Here is a 12,420-nt window from a genome sequence, read left to right as displayed (position 1 = left end):
CATGGATATCAACTGGGACAAAGGTTGAAACCCGAACACCGATAAAAAGAGACAGACAGAGAGAAGGAGACAGAGACAGAGGGACACACTGGAGACTTAAAGAAGAGACGGGCATGTTTAGACTTACACTGAGAATGATGGAGCGCAGCTGTTTCTGGGCAAGAATATGGGCCATCTCCTACAGAGGGAGAAAGAACAGGAGGGAGCGATAGAGATAGAGAAAGAAAAGACAGAATTTAGGAAGAGCAGGGAGAGAGTGAAAGAGATAAAGATGAGACAATATATCAAGATAATATGCACGTCTTAGGATTCTCTATGTTAAAATGAGAAATTAAGGTGGGCAAAATAAACCAAAACTGCCGAGGCACACTGCAAAGTAAGCAGTGGCAGACTCTAAAAAAAACAAATAAGGGAGGCATCTGAAAAAGGAACTTAAAAAGGGATACTAAATGCACTAATGTCTTCTACAGTGCAAACTACAGAGTGTGCTAATCAAGGGTGCACTTACTGTCAGGGGACAATTTAGGATGTCCACAATGTGCTCATCATACTACCATATCGTGTGCAGAGAGGAAACAAAGTCAGAGACAGAGAGACAGAGAGGGTGAGTGAGTGAATGTGTAAAAAAAAAAAGCTTGAGAGGAGGTTAAAAATGTTTTTATTTTCTGTCAGTGGTGCATCTTGTGGCAGGAAGTGGAGGGGGGGGGGGCAGCAGAGTCAGCAGAATGGTGAGAGACTGGGGGATCATAATAATAGCTTTACTGATGGTTGAGTCATTATTACAGACACAAACACGCAATACAAACACACCATCTGTCCTTACAGACACATATAGCAAAAACCGGGAACCAAAATGGTGTCAGTAGCCCCTCACATGTTGTAAAAAAGGTTATAAGTGCCTGATGTGATGAACAGTTGTGGTCCAATATCATCAAATTTAAAACGGACTCTCTGCAAACACATGCCTTCACTTGAACTACAGGAGAAATTTATCCCGTATCCCGTACTTGGTTAAAATTGCTGCAAACCAAACACACAAATCTGATCTGAGCAGACATCCTTGGCAAAATGTCAAAAAAAGCTACTGCAGCTTCAGCAAAAGAGGCAACGCAACATCCGAATATGCTTGAATTTGTATGTAGTGCTGCTATGAGGCTTATTTCTGCCTAGCGTGTCTTCAACTTTGTGTGCTGCGTGGGAGAAAAGCTGTGGGTTAGCATCATTCATTATTAATTTCAAAGTGCATCACTGGACCTTATGGTGCTGATGCAAGGGATCATGTGATTAGCTACAGGGCAGTGTGTGAGATAGCGAGAGATATGAGCGGCGAAATGGCAGCACAGTCGAGAATAAACATCTGTGCGGTTGCACTACACTGCAGATGTGTTTTAGACTCTGATGTTTCTTAGACACCAAATGATACACACACATTCACACATATAAGTTCAAAAATGCTGATGATTGCAACATGAAATGATGAACAGTAAAGTATACACAGTACAGTACGCATATGCTGTGTGCACACTGCAGCCTCACCTGTCTCTTCTCCTCAGGAGCTTTGAGGAATAGAGCATTGATGACAGCAATAGTGTAGGTCTGAATGTCTTGATCAGTCCTGTAATCAAACAACAACCCAAACAGCAAAATCAAATATTGGCACGAAGTGCATTTGCCACTGTGATACTTTCAAAAACAAGTCAGTATAAACAGTAATATTCACACACACATACACACACACACACACACACACACACACACACACACACACACACACACACACACACACACACACACACACACACACACACACACACACAAACAATCACACACACACACACAGTCTGCCGATTCATCCACTTACCCCTGAAGATGTGGGATGAGCTGGCCAATGGTGATCTCTTGTGCCACCTTGTGGTAAAGATCCTGACTGTTGAGCACCATGGACTCCAGGATGGCCAGGGAGCGCTGCAGTACTGCTGTGTCCATGGCCGACTTGTTCACATAGCCAGCAATCTGCAGGACAGACAAAGCAGGAGAGATGAAGGAATTTGCAGACATAATTTATGAGATGAAATGCTTTAGTGACATATAGATGTGCTAAAAGTTGATGGAATACAGCCAATATATTTACAATAATATGAAGTCACACTCTGGATAAATACCCAAAGAAGTTGATTTGCTTGAACTACTTTTGGCATCTGCAAATATGAATAATAAAAATATAAATAATATAGATATAAAACCTGCCAAACTGTGCTTGTACAGTATGTTTACATTAATCCAGTTGAGGGTTAAGTAAACAACACTTACATCTATTGCACGTCTGATACACAATAATAATACAACAATAATATAATGTATCTTATAACGTAAACTGACCACTTATGTTATAGGCAAATTACATTGGGATCTTTATGTTCTCTCCTGGCAAAGTTACTGTTGACAAAGCAGAAAGATTTACTATTACACATAGTATTTATTAAATTAAGATGGTTGCCAAACTACTTTAAACGATTAATAAATGCCACTCTCAGCTCCATGACTGTATCAGGAGGAAATACTAAGCTTCTAACCATATTGTCATAATAGGGGCAGAGAAAGTCCTTGTGTGACTGTTATGTCAATATCTGTTCCAACCACAGTACAACCACAGTTTTATTAATGCACAGTCCTGTTAAATCTTGGTCCTGTTTAAATGAGACATTTCCTTGGCTGACCTTCTTGATGAAGGCCACAGAGAAAGTGTCCCAGGAAACGATGCCGTGGTCCATCAGCTCCACAAAGGCCGTCAGAGTGAAGGACAGCAGGTCACCAAAACTACAGGACAACACACACAGAGACACACACAAACCATAGGAAACTTCTCTCTGGCAGATGGCTTGGAGCAGTGTATAGCTGCAAAGCCCAGCTGGCTTGGAACACAAAAAAATATGAGCGGTCAGCGGAGACCGAAGGAGAGAGGTGGTGGAGAGGAGAGGGGGCAGATCAACATAAGTTTAATGCTGTAACCAGGCTTGCTGCAGAAATACAGTAAAAAAAAAAAAAATTAAAAAAAAAACAGAGACAGGGAGAGTAGAAGAGATGGGAAGAGGTCTGAGATGCAGCGCAGACAGACTGGCCTTTGAGAAACAGCAGAGGCCACCAGAGGGTCAGCAGGAGCCAGGCAGCACAGGGCGGATTTCAATCAGGACCAGAAAGCTACATTATAGACTGAATCATGCAGTTACACAAAAGTCAGGAGAAATAAATCTCTGCAAAAGTCGCAGGAGGCCAAAGCTAGGAACACATTAAATAGCTGCTGTATCATATTTTGGCTGGAAGAACTTAATGAAGAATCCAGGAAATTGTAATTGAATATGGAAGCATTTTTCTGTTCATAACTCATAATACAATAAATATATCAAAGTTAGTTCTTCTATTCTACAAAACTGTTAAAATAAGCTTTGAGATTTCAGATGTTTGATAGTTTCACCAATATATTTTACAATACTGACCTCTAGTGCTTATGATTGGTGTTGCAGAACTGTCCTGCACAGGGGCATCAGAGATCATATTCTATGCACCAGTTACATTATCATATTCCTTTACAGTTAGTTGCTTGTATCAGTGCAAAATTAACTTATACAAATGTATGGTGCTAAAATTTACAATAAATGTTTTGAGTAAAAATGTTGTATCTTAAAAATCTAAACATTTAAGATAAAAGAGATGAATTTTGATGAATTGTACAGTTTGTTTGCAGAGCTGAGGATCCTGTTTGGAACACGATAGAGTGATGTTCACCATCAAATCAGGAAAGAAAACCAAAAGAATAAGAAAGGCTTTCAGGAAACAAATATTCCTACATTGTCAGTGGATCAAAAGAGAACATCATAGCCAAGTACTGCTGCATGATAGATGAGTAGTGAAGATTCACATGGACAATTAGTAACCCACAGCCGAAGAACAAAGAGGCTTTTGCAGATGGTACTGGGCGTTTAGATGACAGACTGTACTTTGCTATATGAAATCATAGAATATTGAAATAAGAGGAAAGATTATTGAAGGCAGATAATGAGAGAAAACCTTGTTGATGGATGAGTGAAGATCCAGTGGTGATAAAGGCTATTAATGTTAAAGTAAAAGAGTAGTTGTATAACTGCCCCATAGCGAGTGCACAGACAATCCCCTCACCCTGAGCACCATTTTGTGAAGACCACCAAGATTTAATTTAGGTTAAGTACTGACTTGGACAAGATGTAATAATGTAGCAAAAGCAGCAATTCTTTGGTTTTGATAACTTTTTTACAGCATAATATTGAAAATAAATCTTGGCCTTCTTTCAGTTTGTGGTGAAGAATCAGGAAGTTGTTTGTTTCTGCTGCCCAAAACCCCATGCAAGAAATTAAAAGTGCAACACTAATTTCAAAATGGAAGCCTGTAAATGGCTACGTTATACATGTTTATAATTTTCGATAAGGCACTGGGGCCACAGTCTTTTATCATGCAGACATAGCCAGCAGGTTAGAAAGAGCACGGAGCCAATGACGTTACCCAGTCGAGGGGAAAGGGGAGGGGCTTACCAGGGCTTCATAATCTTCTGTAGTTTCTGATAGCGCCTGCAAAGATTTGAGAAACTTTGGTGTCACAGGTGGGAAAACACACAACAAAACCTTTAAGGGAACAACACACATCACAGTCTTTTAACTGTAAACATCCCTGAAAGAGACCAGACCAGTTTATCTCGTATTGTAAAAGTGATTTCTTATACAAATTCAGACAAGAGCAGAATGAAAATAATGGTCAATATCAAATTCAACCTAAACTTTCATACATCAACTCAAACTAAATACCTTTGACCAGTAAGCCTGCTCAGACACTGAAAGCATGCCAAGCAGGAACAGTTGAAAAAGCAGTTTGCTGCAAACCTTATGTTCACGCAACAAGCTTCAGTGAAGATGACAATGAAATCCAGTTTGCACATTTAAAATGTCTCATAGGATGGGTGCAGTGGGAAAAAAAAAAAAAGGCTACAAAATCCTGCATACAGTTTACTTTCATGTAATCCAGAATCAGAACGTGTGCAGCAGTCACATATCTAACTAATCAAAGAAATCCTAACAGCGGGGCATAACTTTAGGATCAGTGTCCTTTTTATTCAGGGTAATCCACAGACCTCAAAGTCTGTTGACCTGAACAGTTTTCAGAGCATATTTATTTAGTAGAAACTTAATTCCATGGAATTATTGTACCTATAATGCTGCTGTAGCAGAAAAAATTTCCCCTTGTGGGATTAATAAAGTAAGTAAGTATCTATCTATCTATCTATCTATCTATCTATCTATCTATCTATCTATCTATCTATCTATCTATCTATCTATCTATCTATCTATCTATCTATCTATCTATCTATCTACCTACCTATCTACCTACCTACCTACCTACCTACCTACCTACCTATCTATCTATCTATCTATCTATCTATCTATCTATCTATCTATCTATCTATCTATCTATCTATCTATCTAAAACGGTTTATGGTGTGGTTTGTGGATTTGTCAGGGATATTGACGCCAGGAGCTGCCAGGACAGGAAAATGACAATGTTGCTGGTAAATTTGATAAAATGTCATTTTTCGGGGTTGTAAGCACCATAATTGAAATTCCAGGGTATCAAGCTGGAGCCGGAAACCTAAGAGACTGATAGACCCTAAAACCTGGACAAATAAGAAATCAATTAAAAAAACAAAACAAACAAAAAAAAGCAATTTTAAAGCAATGATTGAAATCATATTCCCAATCGCTTCTAATTGAAATCCCACCTCTAAATAAGATGGTTGGTGTTGCACTTTAAATTCTGAGCAGCTGTTCCTCGTTTTAGTCAGTAGAGGGCGGTATTTGCCTTTAGCTTGTGGAACTCGTGGGCGACAGCATCAGCCGGCCAACCGATTTCTACATGAATACAGTACAACATCTTTGCGAGAAGCATTAGATCATAGAGCCTCTCTGCCCTCGAGAGTCTCAAGCCTTGAACCTCTTGAATAATTACCGTTCACCAAGTCGGTTGGCAGGCACACTAATGACTGTGTGTTCGTGTGTGTGTCTGATACTGATACCTATCTTCATGTCTGTGTTTCATAAGCTCCTTCTGTTGAGATGAAAATGCAGCTGAACCACTCACCCTGCTCTCTTTTGCACACGCGCACACACGCGCACGCACGCACGCACGCACACACACACACACACACACACACACACACACCACTTCTCTAACCCTCCAGAGCTGAATAACGGATGTGATGGTAATTTACATGAAAACATATTTAATCAAAGAACCAGAAGCAGAGTGGAGTCAATATCAGTCGTACTGCGATGGCTCCTTGCAGTAAAATCAAACGGGGTCAAAGATTTACTAATTTGAACATTACATTCAAAAAGAAGAAGAGGGTTCACCGATTTCCTGTCAAATAGTTGAAGTGAGTGTACAGCTAACAGCTCTGCAGTCTAATACCCAGAAGCAGGAGACCGTGAAGTGGTTTCTACGGAGAGGAAGACATTAAATATATAACTGGAATTTGAACCATTTATACAAACAAAACAATCGACGGCATGGCACGACAGACCTGGTAGTCGTTGTTCTGTTTCAGAATTCAGCACAGAGGATTGTTTGAAATGTTATGAGTTACAGCCTTAAAAACACAACGCAGTGTGTAGTTCTTGTGCACAAAGGGCCTGATTTACTAAAGGTTTGCTTGTGTTAAATCACGTGCAATCTCCACACCACCCGCAAAAAAATGTCCAAGCTGATCTACAAACGACGTGCGGTGAGGATTGCGTCTTTTAAATGTGCAATTTAACACACGTCCATTTTGCGTGTTTGCCTGAATGAATATGTAATATTGGGCGTTTGTACTTGAACTTGAACAATACTGGGAGGGGAGACGCAAATACATACATTTAGCACCCGCAATGATATTCATTAAACCTGAAAGTAGAAAAAGGAGAAGTGATTGCGTGTCTATTTTAGTACGACTGAAAGGAACATGTTAATCAGATGCGCATATTAGGGGAGAGACGGCTGCTCCTATTTTGGTGGCGAGAGGGAGACGCAGGGAAATCAGAGAACTTAGTTTTACATTACATTTAGCTGATGCTTTTATCCAAAGCGACTTACAACACACTGATGGTACACCATCCGGAGCAAATTTTTTAAAAATTTTTTAGGGTTCAGTGTCTTGCTCAAGGACACTTAGGCATGTGGACAGGAGGAGGTGGAGATCGAACCACCAACCTTCCGATTAGTGTGCAACCCACCCTACCGACTGAGCTACAGCCTCCCTTTACACCTGTGGAAACATTTTTGCTGCCAGAGGTATACATTATTCAGACATGTTGTCTGTCCAGCGATGCCATTTTTGAGTTATTGAATGAACTGAATGATGATTCAAACCAATAACAAGGAGGAGCCACGCAATACCAGCAATGTCAAAACTTCTTACGACTCAGCATTGTCCTGCCTCTGGGTCATTCCAGCGTATCACTGCGGGAAAATCCCACCCAGTCCCGTTATTCAGGTGTGCTGTCACAGGTACTGAATGTGTCCTACAGAATTCACAGGTTGCTTCATCAGGTTCACGAGCACTCGCGAGGCACTGAATGAAAAGTCACCTGCTCATCACAGAAAGAGCTGGACCTGCTGATCGCTGTTTGTTAGAGGATCTCATCCACCGTCCTTCCCCTTTCATTTGCAGACGTTTTAATATAAGCCGTTTTGTTTTCGCTTAATATCTTGTCATCTTCTCATAATTCCATCTATTGATCTTTTTGTTATTCTCACGGCATTGACTTCATCGCTGATAATCTCCTTTATAGCATTTTGTTCTTGTTATATTAATATTTATTAATTTCAGTGGGATCAGATTTCCTTTTGCTGTTAGAACGGCTGGAATCACTTTAACACACCCAAATACCTCATTTAAATAGAGCGATTTGCACCTGATATCAAAGACGCAATTACTTTTAGTAAATCCCCCGCAAAACGGGTGCAAAATAAATGTGCAAACTTTTGGAAACAACACACGATTTAATACCCTTTATTTGAGATCTTAGGAAATCAGGCCCAAAGCGTTTGGATTTCAGTGTGCTGTATTAAGGACACATTTGACACTGCGTGAGTGTTAGTTTTACACCCTGACTGAGTCGTTGGTGCAAACTTCTTATGCAAGCAAACAATTCTTCAATCCAGCTTTCCTCTCTCTGGGAAAACGGGCTGGATAATGAGAATTGCATGAAGCAGAAAACGAGCATGTCACGCACAGCTATACTGTAATTCCCCTCTTAGTTTTTGACTCTCACGATATGCTACTGGTGCGCACACATCTACACACACACTCCGCTCCCCTGGCATCCCAGCTCAGAAATTTCACCTCAGCGGAAAAAAAAGTCCTCGCTTTAACCTTCAGTTGAGGACACCCCCCCCCCCCCAACACACACACACACACACACACACACACACTCACACTAAGCTTTTGAACCTGCTGAACAGTCAAAACCAGCACAGAGCTCTCTTTTCACTTGTGTGTAATATCACTGTCATGGTCAAGAAAGACGAACAGGAGCCGCTGGGCATTCACTTCATAAGCCAGTCTCTCTCTTTTCAGGACTAACACACCTGGATGACACCTTTAGAGAGAGTTAGGAGGTAACGGTTTAGCTGGCGCACAGCCTCTGTCAGCTATGCTGTAGGCTTGACTGGAAAGCAGGAAGATCTCCTAAAAAATTTAACTGAGCAACCACGAAGATCCAACATGGAGATATTAAAGAACTGCCAGGTGAAGCTGCTTGTGTTTTTTTTCTCCTGCCCCTTTTTTTTTTTTTTTTTTCTTTTTCTTTCTTAATGCCAGTACTGTTGATAAGAAGCACAACATCAAGAAAGTTGACAAAAGGCTCGTTAATTTTTTCTGGTCAGAGCGCAAGTCACATATTGCTATCTAACAAAGAAATCTATTTTCACTTGCACACCTTTTGCTTGCCTCACTCTATCATCAAGGTAGAGAGGAAATGTAAACAGACAGCTCTGATTATTAATAATGACAGGACAGCACATTTCTTTTTAGTAGTTAGACATTATCACTCACCAGCAATAACAAGATAAATATATGAAATTAAAAAGCAGTAAAGGTTTATTTGAATTTAGACCCTTAAAACATATTCCTTGAGCTTGGATGGGATTTAAAGAGTCCTGAAGTCTAATACAAACATACAAATCCAAAATCATGTGCTGGAACTTAAAGGAAAACCTTGGAAATGTGTATTCTACCCACATTTTACTGCTCCCTTTCACATGCATCACAAAAAGAGAAATGGTACATTGTCTGAAGGAACAACAATGCAGAAAATCCAAAACGGTACAAGAGTTAGACAGACAACTGACTTACTCAGTGCCACTCTCCACCATCTGAGTGAGCAGGGAGATGCCATCCAGGTTGATGAACTCCTGTGCGAAGGTGATGTCCCGGGACGCATTGGCCAGGTCCTTCAGAGACTCCAACTTGGCATCCATGCTCGACGACTGGATCCGTTCATGAAGCTGGACTGCAGTCTGGTACTGGAGGGGAAAAGGGGACAGGAGAAGGCACACACACACAGAGATATTATAAAAACATGAATCAGGTATTTTCTTATGTACCAAAAATATATCTTTTTAAAGACGTAAAGCTTACAGGAGAGGTGGTCAGGCGCAGGATTGAGCCATTCTTAATGTCATTGCGATTCTGTGGAGGATTACCAAGATACAAGCAGTTAGCGTGCACTTGAGGCATATTTTTACCTCGGATACTGCAGCTTGGAGTTAAAAACAGATAACCAAACCTTTTCTGTGATGTAGAAATTTGTCGCGTCAGCAATCTGCAGTGCAAAGTTTTCATGGTTCCCCAAGGACCAGCTTAAAGGCAAAGGATGGAGAAAAAACACATTGCGTAATTGGTATTAAAAGTGCAGAGCATCGTAAATGTGTGGAATACAACAAGTATGGAGCTGGAGAAAGAGGGTTATTGCAAAAAGCTGTTGGGGAATTACCTTCAAATCCAAAGGCATGTATTTGTGCAAACATACACGCACGTTAGAAAAAGCAAATGCAGACTTACCCCTCACACACTTCTTTAATGATGGCTGAGAGAGGCTTTTTCTGGTGGATAAAAGGCAAAACTACATTTAGGTCAGAGTCCAAGCCTGAGTTCCTAAAACAACAGTAAATTCACAGTGGGCTGCAATTATTTTATATTGCAGGACTGGCACAATGAGAAGCTGTTCTTCAGGAACCTGTATTTATCCAACTGCTGATGTGGGATCACTGACCATGGCTCTTGCACCATTTCATTCAGTATTATTGGATGTGAAACAGCTTCCAGATCAGCGGCAGAGATATTCTTCTTTAATGGTGGAAAGTGCATTTACTCAAATACTGCATTCACAGCTCAACAATTTTAAATTTAACTTAGAGGTACAATAAAATATACCGAAACTTCTCAATGCGTCAGTAAGCTTTGCTGAAAAAGAAGAAAATATAATTTTGTATTATTTATATACACCAAATAGTTATAAAATGTCCTTTTAAAAGCCAACTTCAAATGCTTCATAATTGCATTAATGATACAGACACATTGTTAACAAAAAAGGAGTGTTTAATGTAGAAAGCATTAAGGAAGCTGAGGGGATGTAATGAAATGTGCTTTAGAGTGACATTATGGAAAATTAAATGATGCAGCATTTTTGGAGCTTGACCAACAGTCGGAATATGTCTGCTGCTCTAATTAAAACCACTGATTCCTTAAAATGCTGCCCTTTGTGAGTCCATCAACTTTATAAAGGTACAGTGTTCAATCACTGGAGAACCCCCGCAAAATAGCGACACATTTTCACTCACACAAAAGAACTGAATACAGCACTTACACTGCAGCTGCTCCATCTACACTGGCCCAGGTTACAATACAGAAAATCTCTTATCTCACATCCACCAGTCCAGCTTTATAGCTAGGAGTGTGTTTTAAAGAATGGGTTATGGTCTCTTATCCCCACTGTGTTGAGCCTAATCTTTACAAAACACACAGATACCAGAATGTGCACAAAATCAAGCCAAGTGTGACAACTATGCAAACTAACGTAAACACAGAGCAGTTTTGGGAGCATCTGTATTCCATCACGATATACATGTACTGAGAATTGTGGATCATATCCTCGTGTTGTTGCTTCTCTGGAGATTAGCCTGAGCAGTGAGAGAGGCTGTTGTGATGAAGATTTACAGACAGAAGATAATGGTGACACGATGGTGGGCATAAATGACAAGGAAAGAAAGGCAGAAGAAGAGGGCGGCCTGTTATGTGAACAAAAGGGAGAACAGAGGATTAAAAAAAAAAAAAAAAAAAGAGGGGAAAAGGCTAAATGAATAAAGATTAAGGGAAAATGGCAAACACAGTGAAGAGAAGACTCAATGACGATAGTGAGGGCCAGGGAGGGAAGAAAGAAAAGAAGACTGGGAGAAAGTTAAGAGGAGGCAACACTTATATGAAGTGGATGAAGTGACAAATATAAGGAGCGTGTGTGTTTGAGCAATGCCGGTCAGTATCTTCACTAAAAATTTGCTCGCTTGCTACTGCAGTCATCCTCAGATCTCTGTGGCTTACAGTATGCTGCCAGACGCGCACATACCAATCCCCCCCCACCACCACCACCACACCCACCCACACACACACGTCTGAAAGTACTCCAAGCTATGGCAGGGTATCTTTGGGTTTAAAAAGGTCTTCAACAGGGGGTCCGCGGAGGTACTGCAGGGGGTCCGTGAAATTTTTGGTTGATTAGACAATTTTTCTTTTCTTTTTACAATTTTTCCCCCCATAAATTTAAATGTCTTTAAATACACATTAACATGAATCCAACATGTTGTGGCACATGGAGAAATGGCGGCAGAAGATGTTATCTTTCAGTCAGAAATGCAAACATTCAGCGAGACACAGGAGCTCTCAAACTGGGCACCGGTTCACTCACAGTGCGAGACTAGCCTGGACCTGGCTCTCCAAGGCTCCTGCACTCCTCCAGTTTAATATAAAACCCAATTTTAGACAATATATATATATAGTAGGGTGTCCCTGGTCCATCTCTGTATCAGTTTGGGGGTCCTTGGCCTGAAAAACGTTGAAGACCCCTGCTTTAGGATTTAAATGTTATCTGGAACTGAAATTTAGACACAAAAAGAAGAGTTAAAAAAAAACAGGAGAAAACTAAATGTTAAATATGGGAAATAATACACCACACAAACATGCCAGAACTTTAATACTACTTCAATAACTCAGGTTAATAATATTCAGTATTTCTTTGTTCTGTGTTTTTATGAGCAAAATATTAATATGCTCAATCTTCAAAGAAACAGGAAAACTTTAGAAAT

At 40.3% G+C, this 12,420-nt stretch overlaps 1 protein-coding gene across 5 annotated transcripts in view; it reads right to left on the bottom strand.

Moving 5' to 3' along the window:
• The window catches only part of elmo1 (engulfment and cell motility 1 (ced-12 homolog, C. elegans)), a 101,003-nt gene that overhangs the window by 51,407 nt on the left and 37,176 nt on the right, over positions 1-12,420 (bottom strand). For 2 of the 5 annotated variants that reach the window (XM_069695501.1, XM_069695510.1), the window contains exons 3-12: positions 10,124-10,164; positions 9,849-9,921; positions 9,701-9,751; positions 9,416-9,585; positions 4,563-4,598; positions 2,718-2,817; positions 1,862-2,013; positions 1,537-1,615; positions 509-550; positions 128-178 (exon numbers count right to left, since the gene is read on the bottom strand). In XM_069695501.1, coding sequence (XP_069551602.1) covers positions 128-178; positions 509-550; positions 1,537-1,615; positions 1,862-2,013; positions 2,718-2,817; positions 4,563-4,598; positions 9,416-9,585; positions 9,701-9,751; positions 9,849-9,921; positions 10,124-10,164 — 795 coding nt within the window. The remainder of the gene's footprint in view (positions 1-127; positions 179-508; positions 551-1,536; positions 1,616-1,861; positions 2,014-2,717; positions 2,818-4,562; positions 4,599-9,415; positions 9,586-9,700; positions 9,752-9,848; positions 9,922-10,123; positions 10,165-12,420) is intronic. The other 3 variants (XM_069695524.1, XM_069695518.1, XM_069695532.1) reach the window with 3 other exon arrangements.

Source organism: Brachyistius frenatus, unplaced genomic scaffold (genome assembly GCF_029030835.1).
Source record: "Brachyistius frenatus isolate BFR_SWC_R1_liver_20210118 unplaced genomic scaffold, ASM2903083v1 Contig_2, whole genome shotgun sequence".
Taxonomy (NCBI): Eukaryota; Metazoa; Chordata; class Actinopteri; family Embiotocidae; genus Brachyistius; species Brachyistius frenatus.
Note: the sequence above shows the minus strand (reverse complement) of the source record. Positions and strands in the feature narration are given on the sequence as shown.